This window comes from Artemia sp. Qi Xiang Cuo, chromosome 18, assembly GCF_049724085.1.
Source record: "Artemia sp. Qi Xiang Cuo chromosome 18, ASM4972408v1, whole genome shotgun sequence".
Classification (NCBI taxonomy): Eukaryota; Metazoa; Arthropoda; class Branchiopoda; order Anostraca; family Artemiidae; genus Artemia; species Artemia sp. Qi Xiang Cuo.
The window spans coordinates 49,532,381-49,551,945 of NC_142811.1; the positions used below are offsets into that span (position 1 = coordinate 49,532,381).

General features: G+C 34.7%; 1 protein-coding gene across 2 annotated transcripts in view; it reads left to right on the forward strand.

Annotated features, from left to right (window-relative positions):
- The window catches only part of LOC148941598 (DNA excision repair protein ERCC-5-like), a 263,737-nt gene that overhangs the window by 223,382 nt on the left and 20,790 nt on the right, over positions 1 to 19,565 (forward strand). For both annotated transcript variants that reach the window (XM_089104023.1, XM_089104024.1), the window contains one exon: positions 2,543 to 2,770. In XM_089104023.1, coding sequence (XP_088960149.1) covers positions 2,543 to 2,770 — 228 coding nt within the window. The remainder of the gene's footprint in view (positions 1 to 2,542; positions 2,771 to 19,565) is intronic.

Here is a 19,565-nt window from a genome sequence, read left to right on the forward strand (position 1 = left end):
AGTCCAAGTAATTGAGAGGCAAATGTTTAAATGGCTGGGGCACGGGTAAATGGCAGGAGTATGTATGAATCTCTTATTGATTAAGCTTATAGGAAACCTATAAGCTTAATCACGAGTTGATTTTATCAAACAAACAAAAACTAACAAGTTTTAAAATTTTCAGGTTTTTTACTAGTTTGAATTAAAACATTAAAATTATTGCTCAGGCACTGTAAATGTTAGTATACTTAATAACTTTCGCGGTTCTGAACTTAACTTAAAAAAATTTCGACTTTTTTTCATGTTTTAAAAAGACATGGCTTATACTTATAAGAAAAGAAATTCGATAATGATGTTTTTATAACAGCGATTTCTACTAATCTTCATACTTTTTGTTTTCTTTTTTTAAGGTTTTTGAATTGTTGTAATCCCTTGTCAAAATATATACAAAGATTTTTGCAATTACCAGTATTTTTTGCTCTTTACGCTATTAAATGTCTTTTTATACTGCAGTCTATTTAAAGATATTTGATTATTATTACAGCAATTCCGATTTCTAACAACGATTTCTACTAAGCTTCATACTTTTGGTTTTACTTTTTAAGGTTTTGGAATTGTTATAATCCCTTGTCAAAATATATGCAAATATTTTTTCAATTACCAGTTTTTTGCTCTGTAAACAATTTAATATAATCTTGGCCATACATGAAAATCTTCAATTTTCCACATTGTGACAACATAACAATGTACCGTATTTCCACATTGTCACAAGTGTGACGTCATGGTAATGCTGATGTATATAAAAATGACGTTGCTCATGTGAATATTTTTTCTCCAAAATTAAAGCTCTTAAGGAATTTTCGCATACTTCTGACCTATCTAGACCGTTTTTTTTAGGCCAGAATACATGGTATATATATATACATATATATATATATATATATATATATATATATATATATATATATATATATATATATATATATATATATATATATATATAAAACAAATAAAATATGTATATATAAATATAATATATAACAGTATAAAAACTGTAAAAAAAAAAAAAAAAAAAAAAAAAAAAAAAAAAAAAAAAAAAAAAAAAAACACGAAAAGAATTGTCTAGTTGTTGAGTTTACTGTTGTAGAAGGTGATGTAAAGACAGGGATTTTTAATTTTAGTTCATTTGGGGTATGAGTGAGCAAAACAGGAGGTAGCAAACATAAAATAAGCAGAAGGATTTTGGAGCGATAATTAAATTATTATGTTGAATATTTGTAATTTTAGTGCTAGCATGGAATGCTAGGATTCTCTTTGTCAGAAGGGCAACCTACAGTGCATGAATTTGAGCAAAGGGCTAAAGAACACCACAAAAATTAAGTATAGGAAATATTAACTTTTCAAACTTAATGATTTTTCTAATGTTGTAAAGTTTTCTAAATTTGTTTATTTTATGTATAAGACATAAATACGTCTAATTAAGTCTTAGAAAGGAAAGAAGGCAGCACCCCTGAGCTGAGTAGAGGTGGTGGGATTTAAAAGATTTAGGAACACAGGAAATGATGAAGAACTTGTAAATTTGGCACCAGGATAATTCTGGTACCTTTACAGTTTGATAACTTACCAGACTATAGTCACACTTTACTTCCCTTTGAGATGTTGAAACACTCGTTCCAAAGAGGTTCTCGTTCTGAAGAGGATAATTCTGGTGCCTTTACAGCTTGATAGCTTACCAGACTATAGTCACAAATTACTTCCCTTTGAGAGGTTGAAACACTCGTTCTGGAGAGATTATAGTGTTTGTGACACCTTTTTTCAGGGCGATAAGACAAAAATGGAGGCAGACAGTTCTCCCTGATTACCTATATACGGCCTTTGAAAGAAACTTTGAACAGTGTTGTCCATTGCAGCACTCTATTTGAGCTCCCTATGACTATTATCTCTTAAAGTCTGCTTGTTGATTTCCTCAAATAAGATGTTTAAAATCTAATGATTGAACTTTGAAAAGGACTTCGTACCATATTTTTCTGGCCCCAAATAAGAAAGAAAGTAAGAAAAAATAGAAGAAAGGAACCAATAACTAATAACAGAAGTAAAAAAAAAACGCCAACTGTTCAAAATACAAGAATAATTTGTATTTTTCTTCCGTTGTAGGTTAATGCATTGGATGCATGTTACTATGTGTGGTTTGCGTAAAATAAGAGTCAAATGAATTTTTAGTCTTCTGATCTAGGTAATCTTTTAAAAATGAGGATCTGAAATTGGATTTGGCATTGCTCTTCTTCACTTGTTTAAAAATGCACGTTACAGGCCTTTTCTGACTTACCAAGGCTGAACAACTGCTAACGAGTTTTGCGCCATCCATTGTAAGCAACTGTAGTAGACTCTATAATTTTTATTTTCTTGGGGTATTGGTTCTACCTGCGGCTACTCCACACCATAATGAGCCATTAGTTTTTCGCATTTTTTAATGATGTACATATTAATTGGCGGTTTTACTCTTTTCAATTTTCCTGTTTTTCTGGACGTATGAGTATTACACAAATTTCTAACTGGTTTATAGGTTTTCCAAATGAAGTGGTTGTTATGGCTTACTTGCATCCTGAAGTTGACGAGTCCGAGGAACGATTTACTTGGGGAGAGCCTAATGAATCTGCACTGAGGGATTTTGCACGCGAAAAGTTTGGTTGGTCGGCCGAAAAGATTGATGAACTTCTAGTGCCGACCTTAGCAAAATGGAAGAACAAACAAAGCCAAATGCGGATTGATTCCTACTTCAGTGTCCAGTTTGGTAAGCTCTTTAAACTAGTTTCTTAAGTCTGTTGCAGGCGTCCAATTTGTCTGTGTCTTGTAGTTTCTGTTTTTTGTTTGTTTTTTCACGTAAGAAACATCAAGAGGCTAGTTCACCATATTCATTAAAGCACAAAGGACAGTGAAAGTGGAATCTGATTGTCATAATTTGCTAAGTTGATTATCGACTTAGTGGATCAACTAGTCTTTAAGTGGAGTAACCAAGTGAGAGCCAAGGCTAATTGGAGAAAAGCCAAGACAGATAGTTTCCGTGAGATTCAAACCTGGAATAACTTTTTCAGATTTGAATATGATTATTTTCACTCCTTGATAATAGTCTATCATCCATTCTAGGGCAGTTAATAAATTAGGAAAAATGGGCATTCCATTTTTAATGCAAAAGATTGAATATGCAGTTACACAGTTTTAGTGGTAGCGGGCGCCATATTAAATAAAAAGAAACATGGGTGACAACCAGCAAATTTAGACTAAAAACATATGGGACCAAACAGCGTAAGAAGGTGTAGCATTCCTTTAAAGGTGAAGTTGTCTTTGAGAATCAAACAGATCGTTAATATTTGAATTTGTACGGACGAAAAGTATCGTCAAATTCAACTAATTAGTTGTGCTTATTTGTTTTTCATGGTTCAGTGGCAACACTGACGAAAATGTGATACTGCCCTAAAAACTACATAATTTTGAAATAGCCAGAAAAAAAAATCTGGGAAAACCTTAGTTTTAGGCATGAAAAGACATAAGATAGATCCAGAGGACAAAAATGTTTTCATTTTGATGTCCTTCAGGGGCGTAATTTTCTATGGAGCAGGGGGAAAATTTTCCCTTCTACTCAAGTTTGCCCCCCTCCAGCTAAAATTTAGTTTCTTCCAAAAACTTGTCAAAACTAAAATAAGCCTGCATAATTCTAGTATCTACATATATCTAGCATCTTTAGTATATCTTTTCCTTTATGGTACTATATGGCTTATTTTTCAGTTTTTATAGTCATTGTTACTTGATTTGGGAAAATCGGCTCCAACTTTGCCCTCCCCCCCCCCTCGGGATTTTGACGCATTTACGCCACAGATGTCCTTGGTACTTTAATAAAAAAAAACACATTTAACTAGAGGGGATATAAAATAATAAAAAGGCAGATTTCGTCCCCTCTGTCCTTTTTTAACAATACTGAAATTCAGTCTGCTGCCTCTTATCTGCCTCGGTATGGTTCGATTAGGAATCTCAAAAAAATTGGAGCCAAACTAATCCTTTTCATATCCACTTCAAAAAGTAATAAAAACTATTGTCAAAAGATTCTCCGGAGAAGATTTAAGTAAAAGTCACAGTTGTAATATAGGAAGATAAATCTTGAGTAACTAAATTGACATTTTGGTTTTAAGCAACAAAATCCTAGAAAGTCCAAGCAGTGCCACTGCGAGAGGTGTAAATGCCCCCTTGGTAAGTTTTGAAATGTATCTTTTTATGTATTATAATATTTTTTAATCGAAAAAATCCTTTCCCAACGCCCCCACATTTTAGGTAATTAGCACCACTGGAATGGTGAATCATGTGACTACTGGAATGGTGAATTAGCACCACTGGAATGGTGAATCATGTGACTACTGGAATGGTGAATTAGCACCACTGGAATGATGAATCATGTGACTAGTGGAATGGTGAATTAGCACCACTGGAATGGTGAATCATGTGACTACTGGAATGGTGAATTAGCACCACTGGAATGGAATGGTGAATTCAGAGCTTGGTTTTGTTGGGTAACGCAGCTTCTGTCTCTTGAAACATTGCATACAGTTCATTACTTTAGGACATGTAAGATCATTGGTTGTTACTAATCTTGTGAAACAATGCTGTCCCTGGAAAATTTTTGATGCTGTATAGGCTAATTAAACATGAGCTAGTCAGTACATTATTACCAAGACTACGGCAAATCATCTAGCATTTAGATTAACAGCAAATCTGTTATTCTTTAAAGGAAGACGTGTTTTAAGACGTGTTAGACTTTCGGTTCGTTGCCTTTCACTCCTTCTTCAATACCATGGACTCTTGGATGAATTGATGAATATGCAGGTTCATTTGCTTTTTTGAGTAAATTCAAATAATGTATATATTATTTTAATAATATGCATCGTGATATGTATGTATAATATATTATTATAATAATATGTAGGTTTCCTTATGTATAAAAGATTACAGGCATCCTTAATTGAGGATATGCCCTGAAGTTCAGGGGAGAGAATCAGGAGATGTCACTTCGATGAAACCTGGGTTCTCCCATATAAAGTATATACAGCTTAAGTTTAAACTTAAGCGAACGTTCTTCTTTTGTCGTTGATAATTTGTTAATTTGAGTAAGTATATAGAAACAGACTATTTATCTAATTTAACCTACAACTTCTTTGTGTGTTAGCAGATAATGAACTTGTAGATGGAACCCTTTAATCAATTTTTCCTTGTAAAAAAAAACGCTTATTCGGCAATGATTGGCTAAGAACCCTTTAAATGGCTTTTAGTCAAATTTTCAAGATTTCCTTAAAAATATTGTGACTACAAAAAGATCCGTTCTTTTTACTAGCTTATAAATTTCACACGGGGGTTTTAAACCAATCAGGTTGTAAAAAGGTGGGACTTTTTGTCTCTTAAAAATAAAGAAAAATTTGATTGGCTCACGAAAATACGTTTGGCTTTTTTTGCGTGCGTGCGCTTTATAATTGACACTGCGTTTATTTCCTAGGTTCACTTGAATTAAATGCTAGGACATCTTTATATTCATAAGCCTAGACTACTGCTGCTGTTTTATGAAGTCCGGTCTAGTCATATCTTTATGTCAATAAGCTTATACTACTGCTGTTATTTATGTTGACTAATGCCAGCAATCTAAGGCCGACGTTCCATTGGATTGGCGAAACTACCCTCCCCACTTTTATTTAAAACTCAGCATTTGACAGGTTGTAATATTTCCTAAGGTCAAGTGAATTTAGTATGGGTGTATATTTCTTTTTATTAAGCTTTACTTCTTCTGCTATCATAGGCGGCGCGCTAGCGCTGCCTAAGTAAAGAGCGATGTGGCCACAATGTGTTTTTTTTTTCCATACCCGGGTACTTCGTATTGAAGGAGTTGTCCTAGAAACTTCGAAAAGGGCTCTTTCAATTGAAAATAGGAGTGGCTAGTGCCCTTTTTAATAGTCGAGAGTGATTGGGGGGCAACTAGCCCCCCCCCCCCACGCCCATCATTCCCCCAAACACATCCAATTAGATTTTTGAGATAGCCATTTTGTTCAGCGTAGTTGCTTTCCAGATAGAAAATATGTTTTTGAGGAGAACACTCCCCCTCAACCCTCAGGGCAAGGGTTTTAAGTTATGCCCTGGGGACATATAAGGTTTTTATAGAAGGTGTTTTCGTAGAAACTTCAAAACAGGGTCATTCGATTGGAAATTCAAAGGGCTAGTGGCCTTTTTAATAGTCAAAAGTGATTGGAGGGCAACTGACCCCATTCCCACGCCCATCATTCCCCCAAACACATCCAATCAGAATTTTGAGATAGCCATTTTGTTCAGCGTAGATGAATTACAGATAGAGAATTTGTTTTTGAGGAGGACACTCCCTCATTAACCTCAAGGTAAAGGTTTTAAGTTCTACCCTGGGGGCATATAAAGTTTTTATAGAAGGCGTTGTCGTAGAAACTTCAAAACAGGCTCATTCGATTGGAAATTCAAAGGGCTAGTGGCCTTTTTGATATTCTAAAGTGATTGGAGGGCACCTAGCCCCCCACGCCTATCATTCCCCCAAACACATCCAAGCTAAATTTTGAGATAGTCATTTTGCTCAGCGCAGGCTAGTTCATTTCCAGATAGAAAATATGTTTTTGAGGAGGACACTCCCCCATAACCCTCAGGGCAAGGGTTTTAAGTTATGCCCTGGGGCATATATGGTTTTTATAGAAGGCGTTGTCTTAGAAACTTCAAAACAGGCTCATTTGATTTGAAATTCAAAGGGCTAGTGCCCTTTTTAATAGTTAAAAGTGATTGGAGGGCAACTAGGCTCGCCCCCCCCCATGCCCATCATTCCTCCAAAACACATCCAATCAAAATTTTGAGATAGCCATTTTGTTCAGCGTAGGCTAGTTGATTTTCAGATAAAAAATATGAGTACGACACTCCCCCACAACCCTCAGGGCAAGGGTTTTAAGTTATTCCCTGGGGCATATAAAGCTTTTATAGAAGGCGTTGTCGTAGAAACTTCAAAACAGGCTCATTCGGTTAAAAATTCAATGGGCTAGTGCCCTTTTTAGTAGTCAAAACAGATTGGAGGGAAAGTAGCCCCCCCCCACGCCCATCTTTCCCCCAAACACATCCAATCAAAAATTTGAGATAGCCATTTTGTTCAGCGTAGTTGATTTCCAGATAGAAAATATGTTTTCGAGGAGGACACTCTCCCACAACCCTCAGGGAAAGGGTTTTAAGTTATGCCCTGGGGGTAAATAAGGTATTTATAGAAGGCGTTGTAGTAGAAACTTCAAAAGGGACTCATTTGATTGGAAATTCAAAGAGCTAGTGCCCATTTTAATAGTCGAAAGTGATTGGAGGGCAACTAGCCCCCCCCCCTCCCCACATCATCATTCCCCCAAACACCTCCAATCAAAAATTTGAGATAGCCATTTTGTTCAGCGGTTGCTTTCCAGATAGAAAATATGTTTTTGAGGAGAATACTCCCCCACAGCCTTCAGGGCAAGGGTTTTAAGTTATGCCCTGGGGGCATATAAGGTTTTTATAGAAGGCGTTGTCGTAGAAACTTCAAAACAGGCTCATTTGATTGGAAATTCAGCGGGCTAGTACCATTTTTAATAGTCGAAACTGATTAGTGATATTTTTTGTTGCTGTTGTTGCTTAGACCAGGGCACTTCGTATCGAAGGAGTTGTCGTGGGAACTTTGAAAGGGGCTGATTCGATTGAATATAGAAAGGGCTGATCCCCTTTTTAATAGTCGAAAGTTATTGGCGGGTAACTAATCCCCCTTCCACTCCCACCCTCCCATTTGCCCATTATGTTTAAGAACTAAATGTTGCCTTAATATTAAATCAGAATGCACTGTGATATTGCTAATTCCAAATAAGGTATCTCAGCAATATCCCAAGAACGACTGAGGGTATTATGTTCAAACTGTCTGGGCTACTCCTGCTCTTAAAATTTAACCAAATCAAAATAGCGTAAGTGTATCCATGCTATCAAAGAAAGTAAACAGAATTTGTTGTGAATGGTATCACGTTTTCCATTTCAGGTCAACTAGAGGAGGCATGAAGCTAAATTAAACAGTACTATTTGTGTCCAGATTTTAAAAGGGTGTATTTTGTTAAAAATTGCTGAAAATTTTTCTCCAGTATACAAATAGAAGGCCAAACTATAAAGTCTTAAAAAAAACGAAAAGATTTAAAGTGTTATTTTCTTTTTCCCTGAAAAGACTATGTCAATATAAAACGAACAGAAATTAATTAAAAAAACTTTCCCACAAAATAAGTTTTTTAAAGAAAAGTAAAGAATTCATTAAACAAAAAAAAATGAGCAAAAATAAAATCAAATAATCTACCAAGCGTGAAACTACCACAAATTAGCATCGATAAATAAATGGAACCCAAAACGAACAGAAATTACAATAAATAACCGAGTCAAACTTAAAACGAGCAGAAATTAACATAAGTTGGGCGCAAAACCCCTATGCCTTCCCAAGGCCAGAGAAAAATTTGCACTTTACTGAAAAAATACAACGGAATGTGCATTGTCAGTTTAATATGCATATAATGATATTTAGTAATCAAAATGTTAATACTATTTGAGTTATTAAATTTATAAAAGTAAAAACATTTATATTTTTTTCAGTAAAGTGCAAATTTTGTTCTGGCCTTGGAAAGGCATAGGGGTTTTGCGCCCAACTTATGTTAATTTCTGCTCGTTTTGAGTTTGACTCGGTTACTTATTGTAATTTCTGTTCGTTTTGGGTTTGATTTATCTATTGATGCTGATTTGTGGTTGTTTCACGCTTGGTAGATTATTTGATTTTATTTTTGCTCATTTTTGGTTTAATGGAGTTCTTTACTTTTCGTTGAAAAACTTTTTTTGTGGAAAAAGTTTTTTAATTAATTTATAAAAACTCGTTCCGGTATTTTGCCATTAGAGCCTGAAGTAGCGAACACTTCTTTTCACCCCCGCCATTTTTGAAGTTTCTCCCTTGACTACCTTCAAAGATATCGTCCATATTTAAAGTAATTTGATGGTTTCACCTCATCCTAATGAGATAAAACTTTTTTTCTCTTGGCTCCTTGTCAAGGAGCCAAGAGCTCCTTGTTTTATAAAATTATTCTGGAGATAAGTTATCGGTATTCGTGTAACTTATGATTTATGAAGGTACAATGAGAACAATGGTAAGCATTAAATTTGGAATCAGTAAAACTGGAAGAAAAGATGAACAGGAAGTTCTCAGGCTTGACCGATCAACACAGCAGCACTAATGGCAATAGATCTATCTAAGCCAAAATCGTGTAGTATCCGCATATATTGATATTTTTGAGGTTGCTCATTTATTTAGCTTGACCTGCAAATAGTAGCATAATTTGCTCTGATTTTTCGATTATATTTTTCTCTGTATCTGTATCAGTACTATATCAAAAAGAAGACTGATGTGAGTTAAATTGTTTCCATCTCAAGTATTGTTTTTCCAATTTTTTTGTTGGGCATAGTTTTATTTTCCGTACACTTGGTTTGTTTAGCTTGATCTGCAACTAGTAGTATAAGCTTCTTTGATCTTCTGGTTGCATTTTCTCTGAATTTGCATCAGTACTATCTCGACAAGAAAACGGCTGGCAGCTGAATCATATCCCTCTCAAATATTGTTTTGCTTTTTTTTTACGAATATTGTGCATAGTTTTATTTTCCGCATGTCACATTTGATGTGTTTAGCTTGTTCTGCAACTAGTACTATCAGCTGCTCTGATCCTTCAGTTTGTTTTTCTCTGTATGTGTATCAATACTATCTCGACAAGAAAACTGTTGCAAGTTAAATCTTCTTCATTTCAAATATCCTGTTGCGCTTTTTTTCTTTTTTTTTCTTTGTGCAGTTTTATTTTCCATGCGTCACGCTTGAGTTGTTAGCTCAACCTGCAAGTAGTAGTATAAGCTGCTCTGATCTTTCGGACGCATTTTTCTCTGTGTGTGCATCCTACCTCGATAAGAGAACTGTTGCGAGTTAAATCATCTCCTTCTCAAATATCGTTTAGCGCAATTTTTTTGTACAGAGTACGCATAGTTTCATTTTTCCTTAATCGAAAAATAACCTCAGATGTGATTGATTTCTCTTGATTTCTTTAGCTTGATTCGACTTGCAACTAGTGCCATAAGCTGCTTTGATTTTTCGGTTCCATCTTTTCTCTTATGTGCTTGAATACTATCTCAACAAGAAAACTATTGCCAGTTAAATTATCTCTCGCTCAAATTTTGTTTTGCGTTTTTTGTTTGTTTTTTTTTCGTTTTTTTTTGGCGCATATTGTGCATAGTTTTATTTTTCATACGTCGCCTTGATTTTATTAGCTGGACCTGCAACTATTAGTATAAGCTGCTTTGATCTTTCAATTGTATATTTATCTGTATGTTATTGAATACCGTCTCAACAATAAAACTGTTGCCAGTTAAATTATCTTCCTCTCAAAAGTTGTCGGATAAATTGCCCTCGTTCCAAATAAGCATTCCAGATATTACTGAAAATGTGTCCTGGAGATATGCTCCAATGATTTGAAATGTTTATTGTCTAGATAGATAGCTCAGCACCAACTGTGACACTACTGTTATTTATGAACTTGTTTTTGTAAGTAAATTTAATATAGCAAGCGAATGTGTATAATTTAGTTAATTTATTGTTGAAGTTTTGCACCTAAAAATGTGTGAACATAACAGGAAAGAATAAATATAAAAAAGTATATAGGGTTTGATATCTTTTGGCTGCCTGGACGCCTAACTGCAGTTGTGACCTGCGCATGTTCTAGGACAACATAGCCTGTTGGCCCTTGACGTGTGTTGCCCCTTAATATCTCTTGGCTGCCTAGACCTTTAAATCAAGTTGGGCTTGTAAAGGTTTTACCACCAATGTCCACTGATCATCATTGAGCAAAAGGGGGCTCATAGATATCTGTTAACGTCATCGACGCCTGGAGGAAGTTTGGGGCCGCGAAGGTCTTTTGTGACCGTTGAGTCATGATCAACCCCAAGTATTTCTTGACTAGTTGGATGCCTAAATGAAGTTGAGGTCTGCAAAGATTCTACCAGCAAGGTCTCCTGGAGACCCTTGAGTCATGATGACCATTTGGCATCTGTTGACGGCATAGGTGGCTGAAGGAAATTTAGAACTGCAAAGGTCTCTGGTGATCGGTGAGTATTTGTTTACTAGTTCGATGCCTAAATAAAGTTGAGGTCTGCAATGATTCTATTAGCAATGTCCCCTGGTTACTCTTGAGCCATGATGACTTTTCGAGATCTTTTGACGACCTGGATGGCTGAAGGAAGTTTAGTGTCTTAAAGATTCTACCGGCAAGGCTCTTGGGTGACTCTTGAGCTTCTATGACCTCTAAATATCTGCACACTCTTTGGAGGTCTAAATTAGTGTTACGAAAATTCTACCAATAGGTTCCTCGGGTACCTCAGAGCTTGAATTGCAAGAGTGTGGTTATATTTTCAGTTAGTATAACCTATAACAACTTTTCTCTAGTTTGTTGAAAGCAATTTTCAAACGCACAAGTCCCTTGAAAAAGACCTGAATTTAACAACTTAGTACAACAAATAATCTTGAAAATATTAGAAAACAGGAAATTAGGATATAAGAAAAGTTAATAATAAAATACTGACAGAAAGTGGCTAGAACTTGAAGGAAAAGCAAAATTATTTGTAATTATGATATTATTAATATTTGTTATAAAAGAAGTAACTGACCTTAAATCTTATTTCCTTATTATGGAGTCCTGAAATAAAGGTCAGAAAGTTGGACCTTCATTGATGTAACTGCATTTCAGATTATGCGTATTTAAAAATCGAAATACGTTATTTTATAGAAGGTTAGGGGAGGGGGTAAAATATAACCGAATGGCTGAAAGTCATTTCATAATGGAACAACGTTTTTTTTATAGTGCTTTCCCGACCTTTTATTGAAAAAAGAGAAGAGTCTATTGTCTGTGAAAGACAGGCATGCTTCCCCTTCTCCATTCTTTTGCCTAAGAATTTGTTTTACGTGAGATGTTAGTTTAGAGGTCGAATGACTGTAAAACTTTTAATTTAGAATAGTGTGGTCTAAAGTACATTTTATGCCTTATTATCCCGTCCTTGTTTTTGATCATCTAGAGGATGAATTCTCAGGCTTTTTGCCTTATCCCCCTGAATCTCAAGACCCTCCTGTGTTTCTTTCCCAAATTTTCACACAATCCATATAATTTGCCCTCTATTTAGCGTTTTGAGACCCCTCACTCCATAATAGATTTGTTTTTGTGTCTAAACCGGGATAAGACGGAATCCGAAGTTTCTTGTGTGCGCATATTGAATTAACATGAAAAATGAATTTACAAACATCCTTTTTAATAGCCTAGAACCTACAAAAATCTCCTGAAGATGGCTTACAATGGAAATAAATTTCAAGTTCGAATATCTGTTGCTTTGTTTATGGGTATAAACAGTAGGCCTACTCTCTACAATATGGTCAATAATAGGTTCCACTCGTCATTTAAATTGTTTTAAATAGTGGCAGATCAAGGGGGAGCGAGGGGGCACGAGCCTCCCTAGCATAGTCTAAAGTAGTGTTTTTTTATTTAATTAACGCAAGTTTGCGTTAAATATACTTGCTCCTTTATGCAAGTTTATCGGATCAACCTATTTTGCCCCCCCCCCTCCCTAACAAATCCTGGATCCGCCACTGGGCTCCAAGGTCTAGGACAGAGTACTTGACAAGTCAAGTACTCTCAATCAATCTAAAAGGGTCCTGTTCCGCATATCAAAGCCATTAATTGGCTCCTTCAAACGAAGTTATAATTAGATACGGCAGTATTGTTATGTAATTAATGCGATTCCAGGCTATGTTAGCACCTTTTGTGCCCTCTATTAAAAAACTAATAGTGAAAGTTTCAGACCCAGATTATACCATTCTTTCCTAATTTGGATTGAGTATACCTTTGATTGAGTTTTTTTATTATGTCTTATTTTGTTGACCTCAAAGTAACACTTGCTACTTCTTTGACGTTGTTTTTCGTAGTTCCTGAGAATATATAATTCCTTTTTTTTTTAAATGAAAATTTGATTATAGATTGAGATTTGTTTCGCTTAACATTGCTGATGGTAAGCAAAAAATAATCAATACATCCTCTAATCTTCAGTACATACTCTGATCGAGGACCAGAGAGATGAGTTTCCTTAAAAAGGCGCTAGAAGGTCAATTATTTTGATAAATACTTCTTTTAATCGATTGACTCAAGCATGATCGCCCGTCCAGGAGTCTGTACTCTGCCTGAGTCAATCGATTAATGGTGACTGATAGAAAGTTTGAATGATTCAAGCGGTTGACTAGGTTACTTGCCTGTCTATGTCCATTTTGGTCAAGTATTGGGTCAGTCACTCGCCAGCAACCATGGAGGACACATCTATTTTTGTAAACTCGGAAAGTCAAAAGTCTGAACGCGAGTTTACATGTTTATTGACAGAGCTATACCGAAGTCACCCTAAATTTTGGAAGATGAAAACTAAAGACTACTTTAACCAAAATATATTGAATACGGTTTGTGACAGTATAGCGCTAGCGTTGAAGGAATTGAAACCAGAATCATCCGGTCTGCCAGATCTATACCCGAAGTAGGTATCTTAATTTCGGCAAGAAATCAAAACTCTCTTCGTCTATTCTAATGAAGTTCCTGTAGTCATTTGGTTCAATTTGATGTAGAACTTCAAGTAAATGATCATGAGTGAAGCAGTTTCTTATAGTATGCAACTGCTCAGACCAACGGCATTTCCTATTAACTTTTTGCTGAAGGACAACCGAAGTCAAGACAAGGAAGGCCAGGTAAATATTTCACAGCAGACACTTCACAGTCCGAATCAAAAAACTAAATTAAAATGAGTTTTGACACAGATTGAAGGGCTGATTGAAGCTTAATTGAAGCGGTAATGAGATACACGTCAATCAGTTGACGGAATCGGTTGATCAAGCCGCTTACTTTATATAAGGCCTACTTTAAACGTGACGAAAGTGTGCCTTACCTTCACTAGCTCGACTTTTGTGACATAAAGTTGTAACCATTGTAATCATTTGTAATCAATGTGGCCATTGTAATCATTGTAACCATTTCGTTTGTGAAAAGAACGTCACAAAGAGTATTCTACTCATTTTAATATTCCAAAGATCTAAATTCTCGTGACTCCTGAAAAGTGTTGATATATTCTGTTTGAAATTCTAAATCTGTCAAAGAATAGAAAAATTTCTGAATCACAAAATATTTCACAAGCAAGGCTGTATCAAGGGGGGGGGGGGGTTAGTGGTTGGACCACCCCCTCCGAAAAAACCTGGATACAACCCTGTTCACAAGTGATTTCTGTGGATCTCTATCTCCAAGTTTTTGGCATTAACTTACTTTATTGTTTCAAAAAATACAACTACTTCAGTTTTTCTCCTAGAAGCTGTATATTTCCTTCTTCTTAAACTTTTACAAGGGAAAAGGATAAATTCCTCTCTCAGACATGGAGCTCGTTTTCTCCAAAACTTATTTCTCTTCTAATTTTCAGATAGATTTTTTCGCCTACAGGCTATTAAATTGCACCCCAGATAGGATAGAATTTCATAAAGTTTGTTGATATTGAAGCGATGGAATTTTCTTAAAATACTCTCGAGTCTCATAAATTGTAGATGTTAAGGCATCGATATCCTTGTAGAAAAGGATAAATTATTAAATGGAGCATGAAATATTTTTCTGATGACGTTAGACAATGGCAGGAATTGCTTTCAGGGAGAGAGATTGAGGTAAAAATACATGAAAATGATTGTAATTTTGTAATTTTCAATTTTTAATTTTGTAATTTGTAAATATTGGGATTGTAATTTTTGAAGTGTCAAGGATATCGTCCTTGGACCTATCTTATCGTCCATGCTTTCGTATTTGGACTCATCTTATGTCTATTTATGTCTTGAAAACAATATTTTCCTAGATTTTTCCCTTAATTATTCCAAAATTGTGAAATTTTAAGGGCAGTATTACGTTAATACATTCTAAGACCACACTGGATATACATGACGTATCAAACTCAAAAAGAGGAAAGGATAGAACAAATAAAAAATCAAATAAAATAGGTGAGAAAAATAGGATTTTCTCAGCCAGTGGCAAATTATGAAGACGAAGAGCAAGCAAATATTTGGACAAGGACTTCAACCAAGTCGTCCTCAATGCTCAAAAAAAAAAAAAAAAAAAAAAATCTAACCTTTCGAAGTGAACCTAACAGGAGCAGAATGTATACTGAATAGATTGCAGAATAGTATCTATTCTGGTCTTGTTATGTTCACTTCGAAAGGTTAGATTTTGTCTGTTTGTTTGTTTGTTTGTTTGTTTTTTTATGAGCACTGAGGACGACTTGGCGGAGGTTATTGTCAGAATATTTGCTTGTTCTTTGTCTTCATAATTTGCCACTGGCTGAGAAAATCCTCGTTTTCTCACCTATTTGAATCAATTTTTCATTTATTATATCCTTTCCTCTCTTGGTTTCATACGTCAGTATTACGTTATTATCAATGTTGCCACTTTGAACCGTAAGCAAAACAAATTAGTCAGATTTGACTCTGCTTTTAGTCCGCAAAATTCAAATGTTGATAATTTAACGGTTCACAAAGAATACTACACTTTCAAAAAACAGCTACACTCTTTCAAGTTGTTTGGTGCCATACAGCCTGTTTTTAGCTTATTTTCTGCTTGTTTTTCCGCCAGCAGAAAGGTTTTAGGGGGGAAGACAAAGGGACACCTGCCGAGGGTGCAGAAATTTTAGGGGTGCAAAATTCCGAATAAATAATTTAACAGTTATAATCTTTTTGTAATTCTTTTATTTTTTTTTATTAAAATAAAGTAGACGATGCAGTTACTAAATAAAAACAATTAATACATTATGAATTAATTAATAAAATAAATCAATTTACTAATAAAAATTTGAATAATTAAATCGAAATAATTAAATAAACTTAAGAACTAATTTTTTTAATAAATGAATTTTTTTGGATTTTGGCCCGAAAATATTTGGGCGCAAGAAAGGCCAGAACCGTAACTATGTTTCCCTTACGTTTATTTTTTTATTTTACACTCGGTACCACCAAAAACTGCACAACTATACCGAAAGGTTTTTTCATTAAAACACTGATCCATTTTTTTTTTTTTTTTTTTGTAAATAATATGGCTGTGTAAGTTTCTACTTAACCATATTATACATTCAGGTTCTGTTTCTTTGTCCTTGGTGCTTAAAAATCCAAGTGTCCCTATTATTTTACAAAATTTTCGGAGAGGGGTCCTGAGGCGTCTTGTTTGCGCCACAAAAAAAAAGTCTATGGGTTTTGCTTAGTGGCACGGACACAATTTTTTTTGAAATTTTGGTAGATTTAATATTCTTACTTGCTTCATACTTTCAAAAGTTTATGATGGTCTGTGTTTCACTTCCGGTTTGAGCCACTTTGTTACCAAGAAAAAAAAAATAATTAATGGAATTCGCCTATGTGAAACTTATTTTCTCCGAAATTCAGTTACCTTTTGAAGTTTCATTACTTTTTAGTTTATAGGCTAGTTAGAACATATCAAGGATAGATGGAATTGGAAAATTTCATTAAATCTTCTATTTTGCAAGTTTTTCATATCGGAAGGAAATGGAAGGAGTGCCCTAGGATGGATGATAAACTTTCTATCAACAAGTGAAATGACATCATTAAAATTCTGAAAAGGGTTATGCCAGCTCTGCCTCTCATTGAGACTATCTTTCTTGGCTTTACTCATATTAGCCATGACTCTCAACTGTTTCATCATTTCCACCATGTTGATTTCAATTCAAAAATCAACATTAAATTTTATTGTTAAGTGACAAAAAGAAGATTGTGACGTTATACATATTAGTATTGGTTGAAATTACTTTTGCTACTCAACTGACTGCTCATCACAAAACGAAGCCGTCTGATGCCAACGCAGCTCCGGGCGCTACTCTTCCATTGGACTCTGCTCAGAGATCCGATATCTATCCCTTCCAGCGAACTTCCTTCTAATATTTTATATGACCTCTTTCGTCCTCATTCGACGACGTCTTGTTTTTTTTCTGGTCCCAGTGTAAACCTCGGGTTAGTTCTTTCTATATGCCCTTTTATAATTGGCAGATGTAATGGTTTACGTAAATTCGAAGATAGTCGGTAAACGTTGGTATGAGGTATTTATTGAATAACGTGAGAATACACACAGAGAAAATATGGTAGCACAAGTACAACTAGCTACGACGAAGGCGAAAGATGTACTGCCATTCCAAGTATACACTTGGGCCCGACTCTCTAATATCGGAAGTCCCAGCGATTGGTTGTTTACTAACCTGAGAATAAAAGGTTTCACACGATAAGCTTTGGTCCTCCCGGAAGACCCCATAGAGAAACCATTGTTGACATATACATTGCTAACTCTGTTTGTAACGAGACACCAGGAAAAGGCTTCTCGAATTTATGTTCCAAATACTTTACACCAGTTAATTTTAATCTCAAAAAGTTTTTACTCAAGTAACTAAAGATTTTTTTTTAAGATGATTTAGTTTAAGCAAATAATGTAAATGAGTAAATAAAAAAAATAGTAGTACAGAAACTTATAATAGGAAATAATAAAAACTGGTAATAATATTATAATAATTAAAATATTATATTCAAAATGTATAATTCACCAATATATTATTATATTTATAATAGAATTATTATATTCCATTTATAATTATAAGATTTTTGTATAATAATAAAGGAGTGGTTTAAAGATTACTTAGGTTTTTCCCACACGGCTAACTACTTTAATGTTGCCACTTATGCTCTTACAAAGGGAAGGGTTTAATTCCCTTCGTAGATTTAAAACTTATTCTCTCTGAATTGTATTCGCTATAACTCCTCATAGCATATTTAACATACAGGCAAATAAACCGTAGCAAACATAGGTGGAATTTGATGAAGCGTTAATAATTTTTTTTTTTTCATATTAAGGTGAAAAGAGAAGATACATCTCTTGAGCTTTCTGTGTTGAGTACTATTTTAAAGCTAAGTTTTGAGAGAATGTGGCAGATTTTATCAAGCAAAAAGGACTAAGTGACGTGGCAGTTTGAATTTCGACCCCTCTGTCTGTTTGAAAGCAAAATTCGCCACTTATGTATTATAGCGACCACATCGAAGAAGCGAAGTTAAGTTAATCCTAATGAAATATACCAAAATATGATGAAAAAACAATACTTTATTAAAATAATTTCACGGAGGTAGTTATTCCAATCGACAATTTTTAGTTAGAAATGCCTCGGTCTTGTTCACACCAGGCCACAGACGTCAATTCGTAAACCCGGCAATAAATGAAACGAACTGCAGTAACGAATGGTCTTTTACTGTCAACAAACCACGTATTGACACGCATACCGACTTTTTTCAAACATGGCCTAGTTGTACACTTCTAAAAAGGGTCTTTATCGACCATTTAAGTCGTGTTAAGTCGACCCTTTAAGTATAAAGTCGTGTTGTGTCCATTGAAACAACACGTTTTATTTGGGCAACACGCTTTGTTTATTTGGGTGACACCCCCTTATCCTGGAAAAGTCTAATTGCCTCTTCTTCAGTTCTTGGCAAATCCCAAATCTTCATTTGAACATCCAAAGCTGCAGTATTATACTATCGGACACTTTGCACTGTCACTATGCATTGCAAACTAAATGAGTTTTATGGTTATGTTCTAAGTGACGCTGTCTAAGCATTGGTGTTGTCGCTATAATACACAAGTACCCAAAATTATTTTGCAGGTTCCTAGAAACTTTAACAAAAAGGAATTCGTTTGAGTAAATATTAATGTCTATGATCCCTATGAAACTTGCGATCTTGTGAACAGTCTACATTTGTAACTTGCACCGAAATGACAAGATACTTATACTAGTGGTACCCTAAAAAGAGTGGCACCTGGCACCTTTACACGTTTGAAACCTTAAAAAGACCTCTAAAAGAAATTTGTCTATCCATTTTTTTTTGCTTTCTTTTTTTTACTTTTTTGCTTTCTTTTTTTGTGTAGCATTGATTGGAGTGTATTTAGTTTATCTAGTTATATTAAATTTATTTAATGTGTTTAACTTTTTTCTTCTATTGATTTAGTGTTTAATTGAAACGTATTTATTCCCCGTATTTTATAGGCCTAGGATCCTTTGGGGGGTCAGAGAATGTATCCATTTCATGATTAATTAATAATGAATACATTTTATTTTATCTTAGTCGATTCAGTAGTTTCTGATCCACTCGCCGAGGCAGAAATTTTAAATTACGTGGTTAGACATTTTCTTACAGAATGATATAAACTTCAAAATTGAAATTTTTGTTTTTTTCGTCTTTTCACCGAATTTTACTATCTAAACAATGCAAAAAAAATCAAAATTTAATAAAAATGAATTTTAGGTATGGATTAAGTGCAAAATTGCCATCTTACTTTTGAGCCGTAGGACTACAGGAGTTTAATCTGTTAAAACTTGAGAGCATAAACCTGAAA